General features: G+C 39.3%; 3 protein-coding genes across 3 annotated transcripts; 2 read left to right on the top strand and 1 right to left on the bottom strand.

Moving 5' to 3' along the window:
- The first annotated feature begins 1,764 nt into the window (after positions 1-1,764).
- Positions 1,765-8,211, top strand: LOC139944813 (heparan-sulfate 6-O-sulfotransferase 1-B-like). Its single transcript, XM_071941925.1, is given in 4 exon segments — positions 1,765-1,907; positions 4,206-4,749; positions 4,751-4,857; positions 6,107-8,211. Coding segments are annotated over 3 exon segments (1,056 nt in total). The 5' UTR covers positions 1,765-1,907; positions 4,206-4,392; the 3' UTR covers positions 6,699-8,211.
- A 291-nt stretch (positions 8,212-8,502) lies between these two features.
- LOC139945111 (heparan-sulfate 6-O-sulfotransferase 1-B-like) lies at positions 8,503-13,034 on the top strand. The gene is given in 5 exon segments (XM_071942380.1): positions 8,503-8,725; positions 9,298-9,793; positions 9,796-9,887; positions 9,889-9,980; positions 10,702-13,034. Coding segments are annotated over 4 exon segments (1,056 nt in total). The 5' UTR covers positions 8,503-8,725; positions 9,298-9,513; the 3' UTR covers positions 11,294-13,034.
- LOC139945110 (nucleoside diphosphate kinase homolog 7-like) lies at positions 12,255-23,521 on the bottom strand. The gene is made up of 9 exons (XM_071942379.1): positions 23,405-23,521; positions 22,290-22,397; positions 21,361-21,527; positions 20,683-20,723; positions 18,874-18,994; positions 16,283-16,437; positions 15,227-15,379; positions 14,464-14,597; positions 12,255-13,954 (listed from the first exon to the last, which is right to left on the bottom strand). The coding sequence occupies exons 1-9, from the start codon at positions 23,405-23,407 to the stop codon at positions 13,706-13,708; spliced, it is 1,131 nt and encodes a 376-aa protein (XP_071798480.1). The 5' UTR covers positions 23,408-23,521; the 3' UTR covers positions 12,255-13,705.
- Between the last annotated feature and the right edge of the window lie 321 nt (positions 23,522-23,842).

Below are 23,842 nucleotides of genomic sequence, written 5' to 3'. Positions count from 1 at the left end.
GCCTGATTTAAGATGTACCTACTGTAGTCGCAGGAACTTTATGCTGGCTGTTTTGTATGGGACAAATAATCAAGAAAGCCATTTTTTAATGTACTGTTTATCGAAAGTACTTTTAAACTTAACGCTTTATGTTAATACAGCAAAATATGATTTGTATAAACTTTGATAAAAAAAATAGTCGGGGCCCGTTGTGTAAAAATGACTCGGGCCTGTAATTTATAAACGAGTGTACAGGGTGCCTGTCAGAGATGACAGCAGTTTACTTTAAAATCACCCTTGATTGCTTTGTGTTATCACCCTTGATGGCTTTGCTCACTTAAAGAATTAAGAATGTATTTGTAAATGTTGCACTTTTTCAGAAGGTAATGAAATATAAATTGTCAAGTGATTTTGTAATCAGTCTGGTGCCTGATGCATTCTGCAATTTGTGTTCAATTGTACACTAAATTAATTTGTTTTTGTTTGTCACTTTATTAGTTTTTAATTTTTATCCATTCATATCAGTCTTTCGGTTACATTACCCACAATCCGTTTGTCTCTCATAAATAATCCACATCTAAATAGTAGACAGAATTGTTTTAAATTAATCTCCCCCCAAAAAAAAAACAATAAACAATACATTTTATTTTACTTTACTTTTAGAAAAATAAATATGATGGCTGGATAAGTTCCTCAACCATCTTTGTGAATGATACTGAATCAAACTTTTTTTTTCAATTGTAACGTCAGACCTCCACCTACAGTAGATAAACATTAATTTGTTTCCTGTATGACAGCTTTGAATGGACATTGAGAGAGAACACATGTGAACACAAGCTATGCAAAGCTGTTTTGTCAATTTACAAAATGGCCGCATGAGGATGATGAGCGCATACCGGCCCGCATATTAGGCCTAGGGTGTGTTTTGGCGACCCCAACCAAAGTCCACCGAGTCTTAATTAATCGGTTATCGGTTGGCATGGTCTGAAAGTCTGAACCGCTTCGTCGTCACATCTAATTTATTCCTCCATGGTCACATACAGCGCTCAACCGAACACGCAAAAATGTTTGCTTACCTTCCTTGCGATCAGTTCTAGTTTGGGACTCCCTAATGAAGAGATGGTATGGTTTGTAACCACAGAAATGGTGAAAGTTCTTCAAAAAAGTGAAGAAATTATGAACAAATTCAAGGTTCTAGAACTGAAGTTGAGCTGTGCTCTGCTAGCTAAGTGGTCTTCGTGTTGACATGCATGACATGTGGACTGTGTTTAGTTTTTAATTATTTGCGCCAACACAAACAAATGAGGGCGCAATGCTGGTTTAACGGTGGTTAGGCCGTGTCCGAAACGACGACTTCGGCTACAGCTACGTCTAGATCAGCGCGTCTACCAGTACGTGTTGAAGAATAGGCAGACGCGCGCGATCTAGCCGTAGTTGTAGCCGAAGTCGCCGTTTCGGACACGGCCTTATTTTGTTTGCAGGTGAAAAATTTACGGTTGTGTTAAATACCGCCCTCTTACGTGAGAACAACTGCTGCTTTATGATTGGTCTGTTGCGCGTAAGCTTACGCTTAACGGACCAATCATAAAGCTTGGTTATTAAGAGAACAACTGCTGCTTTATGATTGGTCTGTTGCGCGTAAGCTTACGCTTAACAGACCAATCATAAAGCTTGGTTATTAACTTACGCGCAACGGACCAATCATAAAGCAGCAGTTGTCCACACGTAAGAGGGCGGTATTTAACACAACCGTTAATTTTTCACCTGCAAACAAAATACCACCGTTAAACCAGCATAGCGCCCTCATTTTTTTGTGTTGGTGCAATAATTAAAAACACAGTCCACATGTAATGCATGTCCAACACGAGCACCACCACCTAGCTTTAAAAGTGCCCCGACCGCAGATCGAAGGACAACTCAAGCGTAGAGTAAGTTCGTGATTTTGTACAGCCAGTGTTTTCAAAAGAAGGTCAGAAGGAAAGATTAGGCTGCCTAACTTATGCCCTTAGATTACATTTCACTATACAAGAAACATTATGTGAGTTGCGTGTGTAGTAGGTGGTCGTGTACACTCACACTGACCATGGAGGAAGAAAAAAATTGTTCTTCCTCCATGCACTGACCGTCCCGTCCGTGGGTCGTTCAGTGGTTTCTGATCATTGCTGATCCCGGTCTTCTACTATTCCTAGAACGGGATTCCCTAGAACTTTATGACGTTCGTTCCGCTATCGTATCCACTGAATAATAGCGGAACGAACCTTATAGTTTTAGTACTAGCTACTACTACGCGGCGTTTTCCTCACACAAGCTTAAATTTCTTCAGTCTTCAATTCAATCAACCTGTCTAGAAAGTTTGTGATTTATATTTTGGGCGGGTACCGGTTACTTCGGCAGCAAACTCGCCTCGGCACCTGCAAACTCGGCACCTTGCAAACTCGGCACCCACAATCTCGGCACCTAGCAAACTCGGCACATGTACAAATACAAACTCGGCACCCAGTTGAAAAAGTTCAATTTTTACACTGTGTGGTAGCCTCATTTTTATGTTATCAGTCCCACCATCATTCATAGTCCCATAAAAAGCGTGATTCTTTTATAAAGTTGTTACTAAAAACATTGCAAATATTATTGGAATACGTTTAAATCATAAAAAAAAAAAATTAGCACTGGAAGGAGTGTGCAGACCAAACGATCTAGCGGCGTGTGCGTGCCGTCCATATCACGCACAAAACGGAGCCCTCGGGAAATTATCCGGCCAGTGCCTTTCGGCAAATCACGCTCTGTTAAGAGGCAAAAATCCATTGAAAATTATTAACCTAACTAAACGAACCCTTTTTAAAAAATTTCAGAGCCAAAATCATAAGAAAATGGCACCGCACTTTCCCAACATGCAGCCTACTTGTTGACTAAACACGGCACATGCGGGCCGGACGGTAAACTTCCAGGGGCCCAAATGTTCTCGAAAGTTCATAAGAAAAATGGCACCGCACTTCACCAACATGCAGCCTACTTGTTGACTAAACACGACACATGCGGGTCGGACGGTAAACTTCCAGGGGCCCAATTGTTCTCGAAAGTTCGGAATTTTCATCACCCATAGAATTAGTGATTTAACATGGTTTAAAAAGCTACTATTAAAACTCCCAAACCTATTTTTATTGTGTAAGTACACGCACGTTACTTTATTTGTAACCACTTGACTATTCGAGGTGATATTAATTTTTGCTTGGTGCTGATAGTCAAAAAAAGGCCGGTGCCGAGTTTGGATGGTGCCGACATTCTTGGTGCTGAGTGGGTGCCGAGTGTGCAAGGTGTCGAGTTTGCAGGTGCCGACTTTGCGAGATGCCGAAGTGTCCGGTATTCATTTTGGGCGCTGGCTGTATAGTGCATTGGCATTCCATTAGCCCAGGTTGGACTCCTCCAGTGGCACTGACTGACGTCCTACCAGGGCTATAGTCAGGTCTAGTTGCGATAACGTAACCCTCCTCCCGGCCGTCAGTTAGGGCATGGAGGTAGTTAGGGTTAGGGTGGGAGGGGGGGGGGGAGTCTTATATTATTTATAAATAATACATAACTTATAAATACAATAGTTTGTCTCTTGACGTAAGTTAGGCCTTAATTTCAGTATGTAGACCCAGGATGGGGCTTGCAAAGTGTAACTATATGCTATTCCTTTTAAAAATAATTTTTGGGGTTGAACTAAGAATTGACTGGAGTGGGATTCGAACCACTGACCTCTGGATTAACGTGCCGGCGCTCTACCAACTGAGCTATAGGTAGAGCGCCGACACGTTAATCCGGAGGTCGTTGGTTCGAATCCTAGCTCAGTTGGTAGAGCGCCGGCATGTTAATCCGGAGGTCGTTGGTTCGAATCCCACTCCAGTCAATTCTTTGTTCAACCCCAAAAATCATTTCAAAATTTACCCAGTCAGTTTCCCTTGTGGTTTATATTGATACCTTTTTAAAATAAGCTGATTTCTCATCTGCAGTTCACACTAAAAGGGCCAATCCACTAACATGTGCATGTGTACGTATATATTTAATTAATAATGTATTGGTTTTGTGCAGATTTTTACCAACGTTTCTGTTTTATGAAAGTAAAATTTAGTTGCATTCATGGTTGTCACCAACCCAGTTTTAAAATCCATTTTTGTTCTTTAAAATAACCAAAGGCTTTTGTTTTCAATAAAACCTAAACGAAAAATTGTTCTTTCTTTCAAATGCAGGTTCTGAATTGCCAGAATTATAGTCAGCATTGAGGATGCATTCCAAGGCTTCCCAATGAAGCTGTCGGTGTCGGCACTTTTTGATCCAAAATGAGGAGAATTTATCCGCACCCCAAACTTTTTAAGGCACCTTCTTTACCTTCAGGTTGATTTGTAAAGCCATGTGAACCAAGCTGCGCAAACAATAATGGCAAATTATTATTTTGTTGGACTAAGTACAATTGTTGGTTTGACAATCTTATCTCTGCTGTACGATTCCTTTGACATGGACATGTATATGTGTAAACGGGGGGAAATGGCACTACACGACACCACACGAGAATTCACATCCAAGAATGTTACTTTTGATATCTACGGGAAACATTGGAAAGACGTCATTGTTTTTGTGCATATCCAGAAAACAGGAGGGTCCAATTTCGGTCGACACCTCAAAGCAAACCTTATGTTGGAGAAGCCTTGTGTTTGTCAGCGCGGCATAAAGGCCTGCAACTGTTCTCGTCCAGGGAGTGAGAACGAACAGTGGCTGTTCAGTGAGTACTCTGTCGGGGTGGGCGTGTGGTGTCCATGCGGATTGGACTGAAATGGTCAACTGTGTTCCGTCGATGTTGGATAAGTATGAAAATGTCAAGCAGCAGACATGGCAGAGACGAAGGTATGTAATTAAGCTCTCGTGTTCCAAACAGAGCAGACTCCAATCTCTCCCCAAATGATAAATGTACCATGGTTAAAGGGGGACTGTCATCCTACGACACGACAGTCACCTTATTATACATTGACGGCACAATTTCTGATTGTTGTTATTTATGAGAGACAACTTCACAAGCCCACAGATGGCCACTCTAAGAGGGCTACACTTAAATGATTTGGGCCATCGACCCAAACCAACTGCCACCATCCAGGGGCCCATTGCCTCCTACTTTTGTGTGCTCCTGGCCCTGGGCCTGAAACAGGGTTACCCCCTGCAGCTGGGCCCCAACACAGGATGCCGGCATAGGCATTGTACACAATGATACTATATTATGCTTATAGCTAGCTGAGTAAAGCCTGGTTCATACTTCCTGCGAATGCAAATGGGATATGAATGTTGACACCACAAATTCGAAACAGTTAGTTTGCAGCATTTGAGTTGTGCTCAACTCTCTTGCGAATATCGCAGCGGGGGCAGAGTTGCGACGTCTAATTAGCATCGCATTCGTAGGAAGTATGAACCGGGCTATACAAGTAGGTTTCAGACAAAAAAAATATTTAACACGAACCATTTGTGACTAGGTAGTGTCAAACTGGTGTCCTGCTCACTTTAGCTAAGCAGGAAATCGCAATATATTGCTTATAATGCAAGTCTATGAAGTTGGGACCTCAGTCAGTTTTTTTAAGGCAGTGGACACTAATGGTAATTACTCAAAATAGTTATTAGCATAAAACCTTACTTGGTAAGAAGTAATGGGGTGAGGTTGATAGTATAAAACATTGTGAGAAACGGCTCCCTCCGCAGTAATGTAGTTTTTGAGAAAGAAGTAATTTTCTGCAAATTTGATTTTGAAACCTCAGAATTAGATTTTGTAGTCTCAAAATCAAGCATCTGAAAGCACACTTGGTGTGACAAGGGTGTTTTTTCTTTCATAGTTATCTCGCAACTTCAACAACCAATTGAGCTCAAATTTTCACAGGTTTGTTAATTATTTTACGCATATGTTGAGATACAAGTGAGAAGACTGCTCTTTGACAACTACCAAAGGTGTCCTGCAGCCGATTTCACAAAACTCTAGGATTAATCCTAACTCGAGTTAGGATGAGTAACCCGTCCTAACTTAGGATGGGTTCAATGCTTCCTACATCGATGGCAGTGTCTTTAAGCAAGCAAACTTACCAATTGTAAAGCTAACTCAGTCTTTCTTTTTCAGGTACTTCTATGTGACAGTATTGCGCGAGCCGTTTGCACGATTCCTCAGTGAGTGGCAACATGTACAGAGGGGAGCCACCTGGTTCAGTTCACTGCACATGTGCAACGGACATGTCCCGACGGAAGAGGAGTTACCACTGTGCTACAAAGGTGCATCTTGGGAAAATGTCTCGCTCGATGAATTCTTGTCTTGTCCGTTCAACTTGGCCACAAACCGCCAGACGAGAATGCTTGCTGACCTCACTAAAGTTGGATGCTACTCATCATTATCCGACGCTGAAACTAAAGTGAAAATGCTCGAAAGCGCCAAGGAGAATTTAAGACGGTTTGCTTTCTTTGGACTTTTGGAGAACCAGTTGGACACACAGTTGTTATTTGAAGACACTTTCAAGTTGAAGTTTAAGAAAGATTTTGATCAGCGGAATGATACATACGCGGCTAAGATCAAAAAAGAAAATTTGACAGTGGAGCAAATCCAGGGAATCTATGACATCAACGCCGAAGACTTTCTTTTGTACGATTACGCTCGGGATCTTTTCAAAGAGAGAGTCTCGGCAATGAGAGCACGAAGGAAAACAAATATCTCATCTTGAATTATTAATATAGAATGCATTATTTTTATATTTAGCAAAATACCCACCTGAATTTTTATTCTAGAAAAGAGAGAGAAACAATGTGTTCTGCTTGATTTGGACAACTGGGCATGCAGTCAAATATGTTGGGAAATATCAGTAGTGCGCACCGGTCATAAAAAGTCTTCCTTTCATTTGTTACGTATTAATGACCGTCGCGCCTATGAATACATATTGAGCTCGGAGGACACATTTTACAAAATCCAATTCTGGAATATTAAATACTGTGTAACAGACAAAAACTGTCATATAACGAAGCAATAATGTTTTAATTGTACCTACAAAAATTATTTCATAATTTTATGTATTTCCAAAATTAAGAAATATGAGACAAAAAGCGTTACCCTTTTTGTGCAGAAATAAGGGTCTCCAAAAACGTCATTTTTAATAGTTAACGAAATTGTGCAGAAGAATTTTATAGATGGACTGTTCAGTACACTATTGATGTAGGTTACTCGAAAGACTCAAGTTCACAAAAAAAAATTGTTTTTGGCCCGTATTATGCAAACAGTTTTAATTAATCGTTCATTCCATGTGGATACCTAACATAAAATTCCACAATCAAGAAACTTGCCAGCTCTGTAGGAATTTGCATAATTTTACTCACAACACAAGCTGTGGAATTAGCCGCCGCTGTTCATCGCTTATAGAAAATTCAGTATTATAATTCAAATGGGACTTTTGTCAAACAAACAAAAGGTTTAATTTGAATGGGCTACATGTACATGCCCATGTTTTTCCCAACTCTGAGCTGTACATTTTGTCTATTTGGGTAGATCTACAATTACCCCTGTGTACACCCATTTTGACCTGAGAAATTAATTACTAATACACATTAATTACTAAATAAACAATGCATATTGATAAAGTATACATGTGTACATGTAGGTCACCTCATGAAAACTCTAGCTTTCAAAAAAAGCATAGGCTTGACAGTCGCCTCCTCGCCAGGAATGCATTGTAGACACCTGTGACCTTTGGCAATTGTCAAGCATGTAAAGGACCAGTATTTTCACTTGGTGTGTCATGCACTCACTTGGTCTTCGAAGTTGCGAGAAGTAATGGAAGAAAAAACATGTTAGGTTCTGAAACTTCAGACCATTATCAATACATAAAAAAATTGGTTTGCAGAAATTTGTTTATTGATAAACAGGTCACATCGTGGTGACAGTGACAAATTTAACTTCAATCATTTAAAGAATAATCCTAGCTTGAATACAACTCCATGAACAATTAACAGTCCACTACAGTTTGTGTTTAAAACATAACATCATTATACTTACTTCTAAAAACTGGCTCCCGCTCACGGGGAAGCCTTATAGTTTCTAGAAGTACATTATATTTATATAGGCCAGTTATTGAGGTTTCTGTTTTTCAATCTTTTTTTTTATAAGAAATTTTGGAAGAATTGGAAATTATGAGTTGCACCTCAGGATAATTTAATTACCATTTTTATTTTAAATAAACAGTTGCATTGCTGACAGTCAAATCTGAGATGGTTGAGATGAATTGAGGGTTTTGTCTTTATTACCTACTACTGTTTTACCCGCTACTACTGTTTGTAGCAAAGTTAGGGGGGGGGGGGGGGGCTGCGACAGAGAGAACTTTAAAACCTGACTAATATCCAGCGAAAGAGGGCGGTGTGTGAAATGTTTTCTTGTTGGAATAGCCTACACTATTGAAGGGGTAACTTTAAACATTTCCGGTTATGGTTCGTCATTATTGATAAATTATAAAATGAAATTACACAGATTTTAGCCTTCAAAGTAAAATGTTAGTATAAATGACTTGTATACTCAAACCTTCCGCATAACGTTGCGTGTACAGAGACAGTATAGATGTGCATTTTCCCTAGTTTAAAAGTAACGCCCCCAATTTATAAGTGGAAGTTTCCAAACCTGCGGAAGTGCACTACTATACAGACGCAACATGAACACAGAACAGAGGCAAGCGAAGGATTTCTTGAGATGAGAAGATCAGAATTTTTAGTAAGTTAAATTAAAGTACCTCTTTTCCATGAGCAAGACTATGAATACTTCTATTTTGGGGAACGGTGTCACAGGAAATTCTGTTCCCCCGCACAACGGTCCGGGGGACAGAATCTCCTACTCCCACAGTCCCAGCCCCAACTGGAATTCTTTCCCCCAAGTTAGGGTTTTCTTACTGCTACTCCTATTTTGGGCCTCCTAAGTGGTATATGTACCTTGTATACTTTTCTTCAAAATCGTTGTTGATAGGCGAACATTTTGATGATCGTTTGCCATCATAAACTTCAGTGTCCCTTGCTACACAACCAACACTTTCCCAACACACTCACTAAGCCTACATTGGGCTACAGTATATGAGAACAGATGTTATACAAAAAATATAAACCTAAAATGATCACAACAACAAAAACATAGCCAACATTTTTATTTTATCAGAGCATATCAGAGTAAATTTTACTTTTGTTCGTGTTTGTTACCCAGCTTTAAAATTGTCTGTAAGGATGACTTTTCGTTGATCCAAAAACTGAAAGCGAAACAACTTAAAAAAAATTGGTTCATTTCTTCATTTACAGGTACGGAATTATGGTCAGCACTGAGGATGCATTCCAGGTCTCCCCAGTCGAGCTTTCAGCACTTTTTGGTTCATATTGAGGACAATAATAATTACCCGCACCACAAACTCATCAAGGCATCTTTTTTCACATGACAAGGTGTAAGAAATATTCTTTGAACCGGAGTGGTCGTTGGTGATTTGACTTGAGAAGCTAAACCAAGTTGCAAACGCAATTATGGCGAATTATTATATTGTTGGACTTAGTACAATTATTGGCTTAACAATCTTATCTCTGCTGTATGATTCATTTGACATGGACATGTATAATTGTGGCAGCACGTTAAGGAATCTGGTAGTAACGGCACCACACGACACCACACGAGAATTTTCATCCAAGAATGTTACCTTTGACATAGCTGGGAAACAGTGGAAAGACGTCATCGTTCTTGTGCATATCCAGAAAACAGGAGGGTCCAATTTCGGTCGACACCTCAAGGCAAACCTCATGTTGGAGAAGCTTGTGTTTGTCAGCGTGGCTCAAAGGTCTGCAACTGTTCTCGTCCAGGAAGTGAGAAAGAACAATGGTTATTCAGTGAACACTCTGTCGGAGTGGGCGTGTGGTCTACATGCTGATTGGACTGAAATGATCAACTGTGTTCCGTCGATGTTGGATAAGTTTGAAAATGCACAACAGAAACGAAGGTAATTTTAGCTCTCATGTTCAAAACAGGGCAAACTCCACAACCATTCTTAAAGGGGGACAGTTGTCGTGGGGGTCTGTCACGCTATTCTCCTTTGTGCACGGTCAGTAGCTAGGTTCCAGAGTCTGTCAGCCTTGCTTGGTTGACCCAGTTGCTTGAGATGTCCTCGGGCAAGCCATTAGATCTCGACCAACCATGTTCCAGGGGATTCTACATACCTCTGCAGTTTATGGCCATGTTTAAAAATGCTTTCTTTGCCGGGGTGTTGTTGTTGAGGTCACGTCACAATAAAATGACGGCAAGTGCACATGTGTACAGGAACTTGTGTACATGTGAAGCCACTAGTCTATTATTATGGTTGACAACAGTCCTCCTAAAGCCTGGTTCAAATCTCTGCAAAATGTGAATGAGATATGAATTTTGACGTCAACAATCGCAACAAATAACTTGCAACAGTTGAACTGTGTTCAATTCAACTCCTGCGAAACATTCGCTGCAAAAACAGCCATGGGACATAGAAATTCACTTTGCATTGCCAGGAAAGTAGAACCTGGCTGTGAACCCTCCTGTATCTTCCACAATTTTCTTCGTGATGTTGAGGGTTGTTGAGGATTGAGGGCTGTATGCACATGTAACAGAACTTTGCTTATCACAAGGTCGGGTTTCTAAAATTTAAAAGCTAAAATTAACAATTGTAAGCTAAATTGATCTTTCATTTTCAGATACTTTTATGTGACAATGTTGCGTGAGCCGTTTGCACGATTCCTTAGTGAGTGGCAACACGTCAAGAGAGGGGCCACCTGGTTCAGTTCACTTCACATGTGCGACGGACATGTCCCTACGAAAAAGGAGTTACCACACTGCTACAAAGATGCATCTTGGGCAGGTGTCTCACTCGATGAGTTCTTGTCTTGCCCGTTCAACTTGGCCACAAACCGCCAGACGAGAATGCTTGCTGACCTCACTAAAGTTGGTTGCTACTCATCATTATCCGACGCTGAAACTAAAGTGAAAATGCTTGAAAGCGCCAAGGAGAATTTAAGACGGTTTGCTTTCTTCGGTCTTACAGAAAACCAGGTAGACACACAGTTGTTATTTGAAGACACTTTCAAGTTGAAGTTTATGGAAGATTTTATTCAGCGCAATGATACAAATGCAGCTAGCATAAAGCAGGAAGATTTGACAGTGGAGCAAATCCAGCGAATCTATGACGTCAACGCCGAAGACTTTCTTTTGTATGATTACGCTCGGGATCTTTTCAAAGAGCGAGTCTCAGCAATGAGAGCACGAAGGAAAAGAAGAATCCCATCTTGAATATTTTTTAATTTAACAAAACACCCACCTCTTTTTTTATACTACACATGTAGTGTTGAGAAATTGAGTTTGTGCGCGCATATTATGCATGAGCATAGAACATTTAAATTAATAGAGAATTCCTTATTGATTTCTAACTTACAAACCCGCAAATATAAACTTGCCAGTTAGGCAGTTATTTACATGAGACTCAAAGGATCACACCAGTTTACTCGCTCATATTTTAGGGATGAGAATCAAAGACAATAAGTTTTAGAGTGTTTTTATTTTGTACAAATATCTAATTACCGAGAAATGATCAGAAAAGGCAAAAAAATACCACGTTTTTCATACAAACTATTATTGTATTTATTATGATTTTATTAATGTGTATATTTAGTGAATTGTGGTTTACCTGCACTAACTTAGGGAGTTCAATGTAATACCATAATACACACCAATATATGTTCATCGAAATACCGCGTTTTTCATACTAATAATTGTTGTATTTATTATGATTTTATTAATGTGTATATTTAGTGAATTGTGGTTTACCTGCAATAACTTGGGGAGTTCATAAGGACTTGTGTTTTGCACTAATGTTTTGTCTTTTGAAATAATTGTAAAAGCCACTTGTTGTCTTGTAATAAAGCTTTGGGCTTACTTAAGTTTGGATGATCAAGAACTTACCGAGCCCTGCTCGTCTTTATGAGACAAATTATATTTTTGATACTGTCTGTATAATCATTATTATTATTATATTACTATTATAAGAGAATTCGATTTGGACAACGTTAGTCCAATGAATCTTTCGTATTTATTTTAGGCCCAGATAACTGGATCAGGGAAAACCAGAAAGACATGTGCTTTGCAGCTTCTTTTAGGCTGATCCAGGGGTACATCTGAGAAAGCCACAAAGGCTATAAAGTAATACTTTATAAACTCAAGAAAAATCTGAAGAAAACAATCATGAACACTTCAATAAATTGAAATAACTTTTATATACAATTAATTTAAACAGTATTTGTAAGTATAAAAAGAACACTGCGAGCAAATCATCGCTGATTGGACAAGGTGTTGATTTGCCGAACATTATGTTTTTGTCACTAATAAGTCACACTCTGAAAAATGCGATGAATTTAAACAATCTTACAAGAACACAATCCCAAAGTCCAGTACAACTCCATTGACAATTTTCAGTTCAAAGTGAGAGCCCCCCCCCCAAGTTTGTGTTTTTAATATACATAGTACATGTAGTTTTATTTATGTATGCCATATACAGTATTGAGTTTTTTAAAAACCTTTAATACAGTGGTAGAATATTTGTGGTAGACTAATTGTGTATTAACAAGCATTAATATGAGGTGCATCTCAGGATTATTTTCAATTATTAAATTTATGTCTAACAAAATTGTAAATGTTCATTTTGTTTGGAATAAACAACTGCATTAAAGATAGTCTAGTTTGAGGGTGATGTCTTTTCCTACACCATCATGCTACTTTGTGTAGCATTTTCCATTGTTACATGTAGATAATTATTAGCATAAAACCTTACGTGGTAACAAGCAATGAGGAGAGGTTGATAGTATAAAGCATTGTGAGAAGTGGCTCCCTCTAAAGTAATGTAGTTTTTTAGAAAGAAGTAATTTTCCATGAAGAACTTCTACATATGTATACAGTATTTGTAACGGCCGTCTGTCAATTATATACAACTTGAAATTTGTACAGTAAACAATCGAGGGAAGTATTTTTAACTGCTGAACTTACTATTGTCTATGTCAATGTATACATGTCGTTACTCTTTACATGGTTTACTGATGAATGTAACCACTTCTTACCAAATTTTGTCCATGCCAAGAGAAAATATTTTTTCATAATTTTTCACAATGAAACCCTAAGTAAACAAAGTACATGTTAAGGCAACAAATATTCTCATAATACACAAGGATTTTGCGTTCTCTTTTGAGAAAATATGAGAGTCGCAAAACCTTATGTATGGCTATGCCACAGCAGAGAATTGGCTGTGGTATGTTAAAATCCTGGACCACATGGACTTGCCTCTCATTGAGCCAAATAAAATAATAAACAATGATGGTAGCCTATCTTAACTCTCATAATCCTGTTCGTACAACAAAATAATGAAAAAGGGAGATTACGAGCATGAGATCCAGTAACCTGTCTCCCTCTTTTTATAGGGAAAAAAAAGCTATACACAGAAACGTCTGGGCTTGTTAACCATCCGATATTCCGAAAGTTTAATAAAAAGGGTCAACACATCATCAAATTTCTTGCACAGAAAAATGGCATGTATCTTCCGCCATTAACTTGGTAAAGGTGGGGGGGGGTTTTGACACAGAGAATGCAGCCCAAGTTTAGGAATCAGCATTGATCGACCACAAATTGCTTCCCTCAAAAGACGCGAAGATATAATTCCTACTCGGCCAAGATGCGGAAGAAGTATTCCACCTCTAACTGACAATCCTCTGGCAGGTCAGTGCAGTGGATTGCGTTCTTGATCTTGTTCAGTCCAAACTTGGCGCGTAAGGTGTTGGGGCGGAGGGTGCGGGCAATCTCAGGGTCGGCTGGGCCCACAAATTCACGGAAGTCATTCGCTGTGTTCGGACCTTTGCCAGTGATCTCCAAGGCAAAGCATGGGCCAGAACATAACTCTTGTACCATCTCCTGAAAATGATGAACACAAATAAAATGAACTTATTTGGCAATTTGTTCACAAATGATGGCATTCTGCAAGGATCTATCAATCTATAACCCTACCTATAGAACTATTACTGACAAACTCCATGATTACCTACAAAGCACTCAAGCTCCAACCTACCTATCTGAGCTTCTACAAAACATATACTTGGCGATCTGGTCTTCGCTCATCTGACACTCATAACAGGCTCTCTGAGCCCAGATCGAGATGCTTGTGGGGAGACCGGTCATTCTGCGTGGCTGCCCCATGAGTTCGGAACACTCTCCCATTTACATCCATTCAGTGCTTCCAGCCCAGTTCAAAGAAAAAATTTGTTTAAACACTCTTTCTAAAATCAGTATCAAGTTTTCTGTCATTGTTACTATTCAATTTCTCTCTGTTGACTGATAGGTGCGTGGTATAAATTTATAATTATTATTATTTTGTATTAAAAGACATAATCACACTTTCCAAAACGATTTGAAATTGTACGTACAGTGAATTCTGCAACGACACCCTTGTAGACTTCAAAGAATTCTTCAGCATTTGCTTTCTCTAGATGGAACATCTGAAGGGCTGATACTTCAAACCCTGCCTCTTTGATGGCCATCATGATCTGGCCAGCATTACCTAAAAAACAAAATCATAATTCAGAAAGGTTTAGTCTTGCAGGACTTGGTCAAATGTTCTTGCTTATTGGACTCCAGGGCCTAATTTAATAGAGCTGCTAAGCACAAAAATTTGCTTAGCATGAATTTTCTTCTTTGGTATAAACAGGATTACCAACTAAATTTCCAATTGTTGCATATTGCTTATTACTGGTATTCAGCTGTTTTTTGCTTATCCTGAAAATCAAATGGAAATTTGGTTGGTAATCCTGTTTTTATCAAGGCAGAAATTTCATGCTAAGCAAATTTTTGTGCTTAGCAGCTCAATTAAATTGGACCCAGTTCTGATAGTGTTATACATCAGGGTGTGGGTTTGTAACCTGGTCTTGACATTTGTATCAGTTAATCATACATTTTTTCTCTTAACCTAGGTGTATATTAATGGGAACCTGCCAGGGCCGAGACAGTTTTATGTTGAACTAACCTGGTGGCACTAGTATGTAGTTTGAGGTTGTTCGTTCTTGAGGGAGCCAAGAAATGTTGAGGAGTGGTTTAAGAAGTGGTTGTTTATGTCGAAATAATTTGGTAACAAGAGGGTTACAGCCCTTCAGTCTTTGAATTTCATGAAGGCATTGATGAGGAGTACACTACCTTCCAGGACTGCACTCGGTTTGATCACACAGCATGAACTTTCAGAGAACTTGGCCGTGTTTTTCCATCTCCCAGGGGCAGCGAAGAAGAAGGATGTCTCTCTCTGACCGGTGGCGACAGCATCAGAGCCATGGCATGCATTCCGTGTTTGATCTATAAACAATAAAAACAGACATGCATCAATACATTTCTCACTTCAAAACAGTAGTCCATTGGCTCAAATCCAAGTTAAAACAACCAATGTGCTCCATGGTCATAATGGGTTGATGTGGCTGGAAGCAGAATGCGCCCTTGCATGCCTGCTTCTCACACACATTGTAGCCGCGTCCTTCACATTTCAGCTCTAGCTGCGAGTAAGGATGATTAGCCCCCCCCCCCTCAAATCGTGGTGTTAGTCGCAAAACATCATTACTTGATTTTGCTAAAACATCGTCAATGAAAATGCTCCATGCAAAAAAAATCTTATCGAGGCATGTGTGTACATCTGGGCTATTTTAAGATGAAAACCACTCAAGGGACTTGCCAGTGGTTTTGATCTTAGACTGTAGACGTTGCAGTAAAATGATGTGATCGAATATTGCACTCAAGTCTTAAAAGACAAGCAGAATAACATGCCTGGAAATCATCCCCACCAGTAAATCATTTTGAATCTTCATAAATGCTGTCCTAGTACTGTGATACTTCCGGTAGGGTGATTGGAAAACCGGACACGTGGAAGGTTTTAAAACTACCTCAACTAATACCAGACATCTAGAACTTTTTTTCTACTCCTTTGACCCTTTTCGAAACCACGGCTTCGGCTCCAGATTCGGCTCAGGCTAGCTTGGCCCTGCAGTTGTTTTGACAATTACAAGTGCTTAGCGTACATGCTCAAGGCTTCAGACCAGAGAACAGAGCCTGAAGCCGAATCCAAAGCCAAAGAAGACAAATGTTTTTCTCCGTCCCCTCTGTTGTGTAACCAATCTGGGGCTAGAAGGGCATAGCAGTCTGGCCCTTTTTAGGTAAGATGTGAATCAGTTATAATAATTGGTAGTGCATACAGGGTACATGACTGACCTGTGCCAAACTTTGCCCTGACACTATTAGGGGCCTCACTACGTGCCATACTACTATCGGTCGGGCCGAGTAGTCTACGCCACTCTGTTACAGCACTGTTACTCATTAGTTCCATGGCAATAGATGGTCCACTCGCCATAAACCGTACCAGGTTACTGCAAGAAAATTACAATAGAAAATAATTAGCGGTGAGTCGTGGCCGAGCGGTTTGGTGCATCTGACCCAAGTTCCGGTGGCCGAGTCGTTAATGGTGAGTGGGTTTCCTGGGTGCATTTTGGCGGCTGTAACCAGTAATTGTTTCTGACGTCATAACAAAAACGGTAACCGAGCTCACAACTTGGTTATTGTTCAGTCTGAACAGCAGAACCAACGACCATCAACAGAAACAGTTTTTGGTTACGACCGCCAAAACGCACCCCCTGTTGTGACACGCGAGTGTGAACTAGAGCAAGACCTATATTTATTATGATAATGAAATTACTGTGACAGTTTTTTTATGTTTTCTCAATGAGATTCAGTTGAAACTTTCACAGGTGACTCTCATTGTATGTCTATTGACCCATTGAGGATTTACAGGAGTAAATCCTCATTGTGTTGACTAAAAAAATTAATCTATGGCCCTACTTCAAACATCTGCCCTTAACAATCGCAAAATCACACCTGCGAGTGTGGTCCCAAAAGTGTTCAAAGTTAAAATCTCAAGTAATAACCACAACGGAACTGACTGGGTACATTTTTTTAAATAATTTTGTGTAGAACAAAAGAAAACTGACTAGTTGCTCTACTAACTGAGTAGTCTTGGTTTCAAGACGCTCCAGTTGTGTAGTCACAAACCATGTCGTCATGAAAACCTAACCGCTCTCCAAACTGCTCTCACAGCCCCACGAACAACTTGCCACTAGAGGGCGCTATCATTCCCGTAACCGCTATCACCAAGAACTGCTCTTACAGGAGAGCGGTTCCAAGAACTGCTCTTACAGGAGAGCGGGTCCAAGAACTGCTCTTACAGGAGAGCGGTTCGTGGTGTGATAGCGGTTACGGGAATGAGAGCGCCCTCTAGTGGCAAGTGGTTATTGGGGTGATAGCAGTTTAGATAGCTGTTAGGTTTTCATGACTACACAACTTGAGCGTCTTGGAACCAAGACTACCAACTGAGCTATCTAGCCCTATGTTAGTGCCACAAAATTGCTGTGTATTTTTTCTGTACAGTAATGTGCCTTTAAGTTTCACTCAGGTTATTCTTTATCTTCCTTTGAGGTTGACATTGGTTGGGCTTACTGGAGTGTAGAGGTTTAGTCATTCCCTTGTTCTTTTATCACACGTGTTTCAGGTATAGATGTTTTAGGTTATGTAACATTGGTTCAGTGAAGTATATAATTTATTCAAGGTGATTATGCAAAGTAGTTAGCCAGAATAACATTCCAAGTTTTGGGTGTTGGCCAGATAGATCCAACAAGAGCAGCAAGAGGGTCATACTGCCCAGCCACTCTGCTCTTCCACCTTACATTTGTGATGTGCCAGCAACATCGAGAATAGAAGTGTGTCGGCACTCTATGCTCAGCTCAAATCATGAGCCATTAAACCAAAGGCAAAGCATAGCAGGGTGAAATTTGTCACCAAAATATCTAAACCAGATATTCGGCGGGGAAGAACCACCGATGGATTGACTGTAAGTTAAACAACTTATTTATTGATTATAACTGCTATGTTTTCAGTGCATTTTGTGTGAAGAATTCCCACCCCCAAAACTGTGATGAATCAAGATTAATTTTGAATGGAGTTATCTTGCTATGTTTACAAGAAATATAGTTTTATTCGCTTGAGACAATCGAGAGAGTTGTGACAGAGAAGCGCTGTATTCCAAATCGTCATTTTAGTTCAAAGTTTGTTCCGATCAGCCATATTAAAAACTCCATGGTTTAAATGGCAGTATGTGCCAATGATGGCCAGGGAACGGCTAATGTTCCAGCCAATCCAGTGACCGTCAGGTCAGGGCCAGACAGTAAAGTCCGCAGGGCTCGACTAAGGCCAAGTGAAATAAATAACATGTTGCTCGTCCGGACTTTTTAAAAAGGTTGATGAGGGAGGTCCTTGTTATTTGTTATTTTCAAATTTGTTGTTATTTTTTTCAAGATGGCCACCATGTCTAAAATGGCCGCCATATCATATTTGAAGATGGTTTTATGGTTTTAAGAGTATGTTCTGTATGTCCTCAAATTCTGTGTGTGTTTCTGTGTCCATTTCGATACATTCTTTCCAAAGAGTTATTCTTGCTTTTGCTCAAAAGTTAACTTTGATAGTTCCATAGCCACCAAAGTCTCCAAGCGCAGAATTCGCTGGTAAGCAAAGCCATGAAATTGGGCCCTGATTCATTCAAACGGAACTCTGGTCACCAGGCAAGCTCAGTAGTCTAGTAGTTGTTACAACAAGGGGGTCATGGATTCTTATCCCGTCGGAGTACTATGCCTGTGGATATGTTTTCCTGCAGGACTCAGGGAAAGCACCCAGTCCGTGAAGGGTAAACCAAAATAATGAAAGTAATATCAGATTAATAATTAGTGCAAATTTTGAAGCATATTGTTTGTACTCACTCAAAAAATGGCCTCTGAACGTGTTCCTGATAGAATTCCTCAGCGTCTTTTCTTGATAATTTAGTCATTTTAGCGTTGACGATGAGAAACCCGCCTCTGTAGATCATGTCAATAATGGCACCTACAATGTGACAAGATGTTATCGTCAATATTAAACTGATTAATGAATTATTTCATTATTTAATTCAATACATAACTTGTATAACATCCGGCAGTGTAAAATACATCAGTTACCACATTTCAATAACATGACTAGACATGTGTTTTTTACGTTACAAACAATGCGAGTTTCGTTTGGTGGAACAAATACAGAAAATAACATTTCATATCCAAAATGCTTAGTTTGGTCGAAAACCCTAACGAAACTGAATTTACAGTTGGTTTTAGGTCATTGTATAGACGATGTGACCTCTGACGTCACACGAAAACCATAACATGATTCGCGCGCATACGGCCGGGCAAAACCTTTGTGTTTCAGCAGCCTGCTAGAAAGTGTACGCAATCTTACTATGACTACGCAACTCAGTGCCCGGCGAAACATGACGTATATAGTGTTTTGTCAACAGAGGGCGGTTTGAATGTAAACATAGGTCACATCGTCTATACAGTAATGGTTCATCAGGCCCGTTTCACAATACATTTATGGGTGTTCTTAATTTGTTAACATCGTCAACACTTGAAACAACTGCTGATTGGATCTCAGTTAGAGCACAGGATTTAATTTGATATATTGTTTGTGTCTTTAAAAGACACTGGACACTATTGGTAATTGTCAAAGACCAGTCTTCACACTTGGTGTATCTCAACATATGCATAAAATAACAAACCTGTGAACATTTGAGCTCAATTGGTCGTCGAAGTTGCGAGATAATTAATGAAAGAAAAAAACACCCTTGTCACATGAAGTTATGCGCTTTCAGATGCTTGATTTCAAGACCTCTAATTAAGCTTGGGCGATATCACGATATTATCGAATATCGCGATATTAACTTTGAAACGATTTTGATATCGGATGGCTTTGGTTTTAATCGAAATTTCGATATATCGCGATAATCACAATATATCGCGATAATCGCGATATATCGATATATCGATTAAATATCGCGATGTATTTGCTAGCTGAGACATCTTGCACCCCATAGGTTTGGAGTAAAACCAGAAGAATAGGTCATTAGAACACCTCTCTTATGCTATGACTGTCTCTCTACAACTTTCACGTGGAGTTTTAAGACTGATTATGTCAAATTTCATTAATCGCGATTATATCGAGTATCTCGATATATTGTCGGCGATATATCGTGAATAAAATAAATCAATATCGCCCAAGCTTACCTCTAATTCTAATGTCTCAAAATCAAATTCGTGGAAAATTACTTCTTTCTCGAAAACTACATTTCTCACAATGTTTTATACTATCAACAGCTACACATTACTCGTTACCAAGTAAGGGTTTATGCCAATGATTATTATGAGTAATTACCAATAATGTCCACTGCTTTTAAGACTGTAACTCCTGAGATCAATCGATAACAAATGTCACGTATAAATGATGTGAGAACTGTTCTGATAGAAAAACAAACTAAAAATCTGGACGAAAACAAAGGTTGATTTGGCTGATGGCTGAAACCCCCAATAATACCTTGGAGCACTACTCAATAATAGTCTGTTTACTCCCCCGGGAGCCGAGAAAGATTAAAAGGATTATTATGGGTCCAATGACCAGGGCACTACTGAGATGGTTATTGTGATATGCGCTAGGTATAAGAATTTGTTATTATTATTACTATTGTTATTATTGATAATACTTACCAAACTTAGCAACAGCGTCTGGCTTGATCATAGCAAGTGTCCTTTAGGAAAACGAAAGAGAACACGAAGTTGGTGAACAGCAAGGGTTTATATTCCAAAGAAATATGTATACATCTCAACAAATCATGTAGAGAAACAGTTGCACTTTGACCCCCTACTTTTTTGTAACAGCTTTCAGTGAGTTGCCTAACCTATTGAGACTATTTGAAACTGCATATGTTGTGTATAATGGCATAACATTGGACAGATCTGTGAACTGTTTATGATATGTGGTTTGCGGTAACACCATGTATGTGTGAACAAACTCTATCTGGCATGTAGATACACACATGGTGTTACCACAAACCAAATCTATATTGATACCTGTTTAATGCAATCAACACAGTACAGTAATTTCTCAATAATTATTCAGAACCATATTGGGGGATGTTAAATGATCAAACAGTAGGAGGGTTAAAATGGATAATTTTGAGAAATGGATGATTAAACCAGCAGTGGTTGAAAGGTTCCTGCCTGTAGGCATCTTCAAACTCCTTTCTGGTGAGACTGAACGCCTGAGTGGACAGCAGTGCATCTGAAGAAGAGGTCCAGTACAACCACTTTTTGTAATCAAACAAGTTGAAAGGATTTGGACAAATATTCTTCGCTAAAACCTTAAGGACAAGAATTATATCTTACTTTTCCTTCTTTGAGCTCAGTTGTTTCTTTGTAAACTCATCAGCATACTCCACAAGGTTCAGTTGTCTAGAGTGTACGTTGATTGTTCCTCCAATGAAGAGATCTTCAAAGCAGAGATTCTCAACTTTAGAACGCTTCAGGAATATTCTTCTGTTTTTGATGTCGTACTGCACAAAGAAAGTCAAAAATTACATATATGAATCAGGACTAAAATTTCAACTTTGAGATAAGGCTATTTTCATTTTGCAAAGGGCACTCCCAATCTTAAACGTGTATGGGAAACTTATGATGGGGCACCAAGGCCTAGACCAGGGACAACAGAGGCCTAAGCTTTTGTCTAATCCTATTCAAACCCTTATTAACTATCAAGGACAAACTATCCATGGAACAGGGTTACATCATGTAGGACTGATCAAACTGTATTAGGACACATTGTACTGTAGGACTTGTTTGGTTGTGGGCCAACTGGCCCAAAGCTAAAAATGCTGGACAATAGGTAGGCCCGACGCGTAGCTTGTTTCGTAACGGATTGTCGCTCTGTGCATGTGCATAATTGTTCTAACAGTATAACGATGTGGATGGGATCTCAATTCAACAGTAAGAATTTATAACTTTGGCGAGATTTGATTTTTAAAAATCATGTAAAAATGATGGGTAGGAATCAGAAAACGAAACGATTGTGTTGTGAGATTCATCATCTATGAGGTTCAGGGAGACGATAGCGGAACGAACCTTCTAGTTCTAGGAATAAAGTAGGCAGTGGTCCAGTGGGTACTTCAAGACCTGCCAAAGGGTACATAAAACAAGGTTGGAATTTCTACATCTGAGACCAGGCCACAATGTGGGGCATTTCTAAGGGACAGGGTAAGGACAATACCAGGGCATCGAAGGCCTTGGAATTGGAGACAGAGATTTTGAACACGTCTTACCATTTCTACTGTATTATCTGATGCATAATATAGAAGTTGGTACGACCGCATAATGGCTGCATTCTGATCGTACCACTCGGCAATAAAAGCATACCTCTCTGGCAGCGACTGGAAATATCAAAAGGGGGGAAAAAGTCAACTAGCTGAGATGCAAACATTGTAAATTCACAAATTGTGAACATTTATACACAATACTTTAGTTAGTAATTAAGGAATACATACATAGCAATTATTCAAGTCAATGAAATGTGACAATATTTTTTAATTAAGTTTATGAAAGGGGTCCATGGAGAGTGGACATTATTGTGGTTCCGACAGTTGTAAACCAGATCGGTCCAACTTATCATGCTTATGTCGATGACAAATTCCAAAAGTTACATTTGGAATGGTCATGCAGACGGTCTGTGTGGTCAGACAGTAAACATGAGATGACATGGACAGGGGTCAGGGATGGATGGATGATCATGATGATGGGACAAATTTCAATGATACAAACGCAAAACCTAAAAGTAAAAACCTTATATTTTATTGTAAATAATTTTTGCAACTTTCACTTTGCAGAGCAATGCAAACATGACATTGACAATGCCAATAAATGTAGTTGCGATAATCGTGACCCTCCATCCTCCGACGGTTGCATATGGTTGCACTTGCAGACCAATTTCTAGACACCATCATGATCAAGACCAAGTTGTCCATGTCAGTCAGAGCACATAGAGAAAGGACAGAGTTATAACTTATTGAAAATAATTAAATGGAGTCAGTCACACAGTACAGTGGTCTACTTAAAAAACAATAACCCAACATGCATTAAATGAGACTGAGTCTCCTAAAAAGAGAAGAGACAGTGTCACTGTCTGTAACTTCTAGAAAGCTCCCACGTGAGCCTTATTTATACAGCTTCTATTGTAGAACCTGTCACTTTTTTTTAAATAGTAGGCCCATAGACTAGAGGAAGGCCTAACCAGATAACTTGTGACAGTGAGTGAGAACTGTTTGAACTGAGGTGAGAAAGTTGACACGACGGTCACGATCGAGGATTGCTTGTTGCTGCTAAATAATCGAACTGCTCGTGGTAATAAAAATCTCAGAAATCTACATGTAACCAAACTTACCATTCTCAGAAGTTGTTAAGTTCTTCGAAATTGAGTAAAGGTGTCAAATCAGTGATTTTGTGCTAGCAGTCGAAATTCCCCACGATCAGAAATGAGCTCATGGATTGGTTGTCAAGCAACTTGGTTTTTATCAGCAGTTTATTATAAACAGTAAAACATTTTAATATTTACATTAAAATAATTTGATAAAAAATACTTTTGACAAAATTTGTTATTTTATTATAATTATTAAATCTTCAAATGGAGAAAAATGTATATTTTTATTTTTAATTAAATTCAAAAGTATTCATTTTCATTATAATTATAAATAAATGAGGTAAAAGTTACTTGCAGCTAAATCCGTGGTGAACTACCGAACTATAGAGGGCGGTATACAGATTTACAGTAGCACGCAGAGTTGGAGCGGACGCGCGTCGTCCGCCAATAAATATTGTTTGG

Source organism: Asterias amurensis, chromosome 12, assembly GCF_032118995.1.
Source record: "Asterias amurensis chromosome 12, ASM3211899v1".
Classification (NCBI taxonomy): domain Eukaryota; kingdom Metazoa; phylum Echinodermata; class Asteroidea; order Forcipulatida; family Asteriidae; genus Asterias; species Asterias amurensis.
The sequence above is the reverse complement of the archived record's forward strand: the minus strand, read 5'-3'. Positions and strand labels throughout refer to the sequence as shown.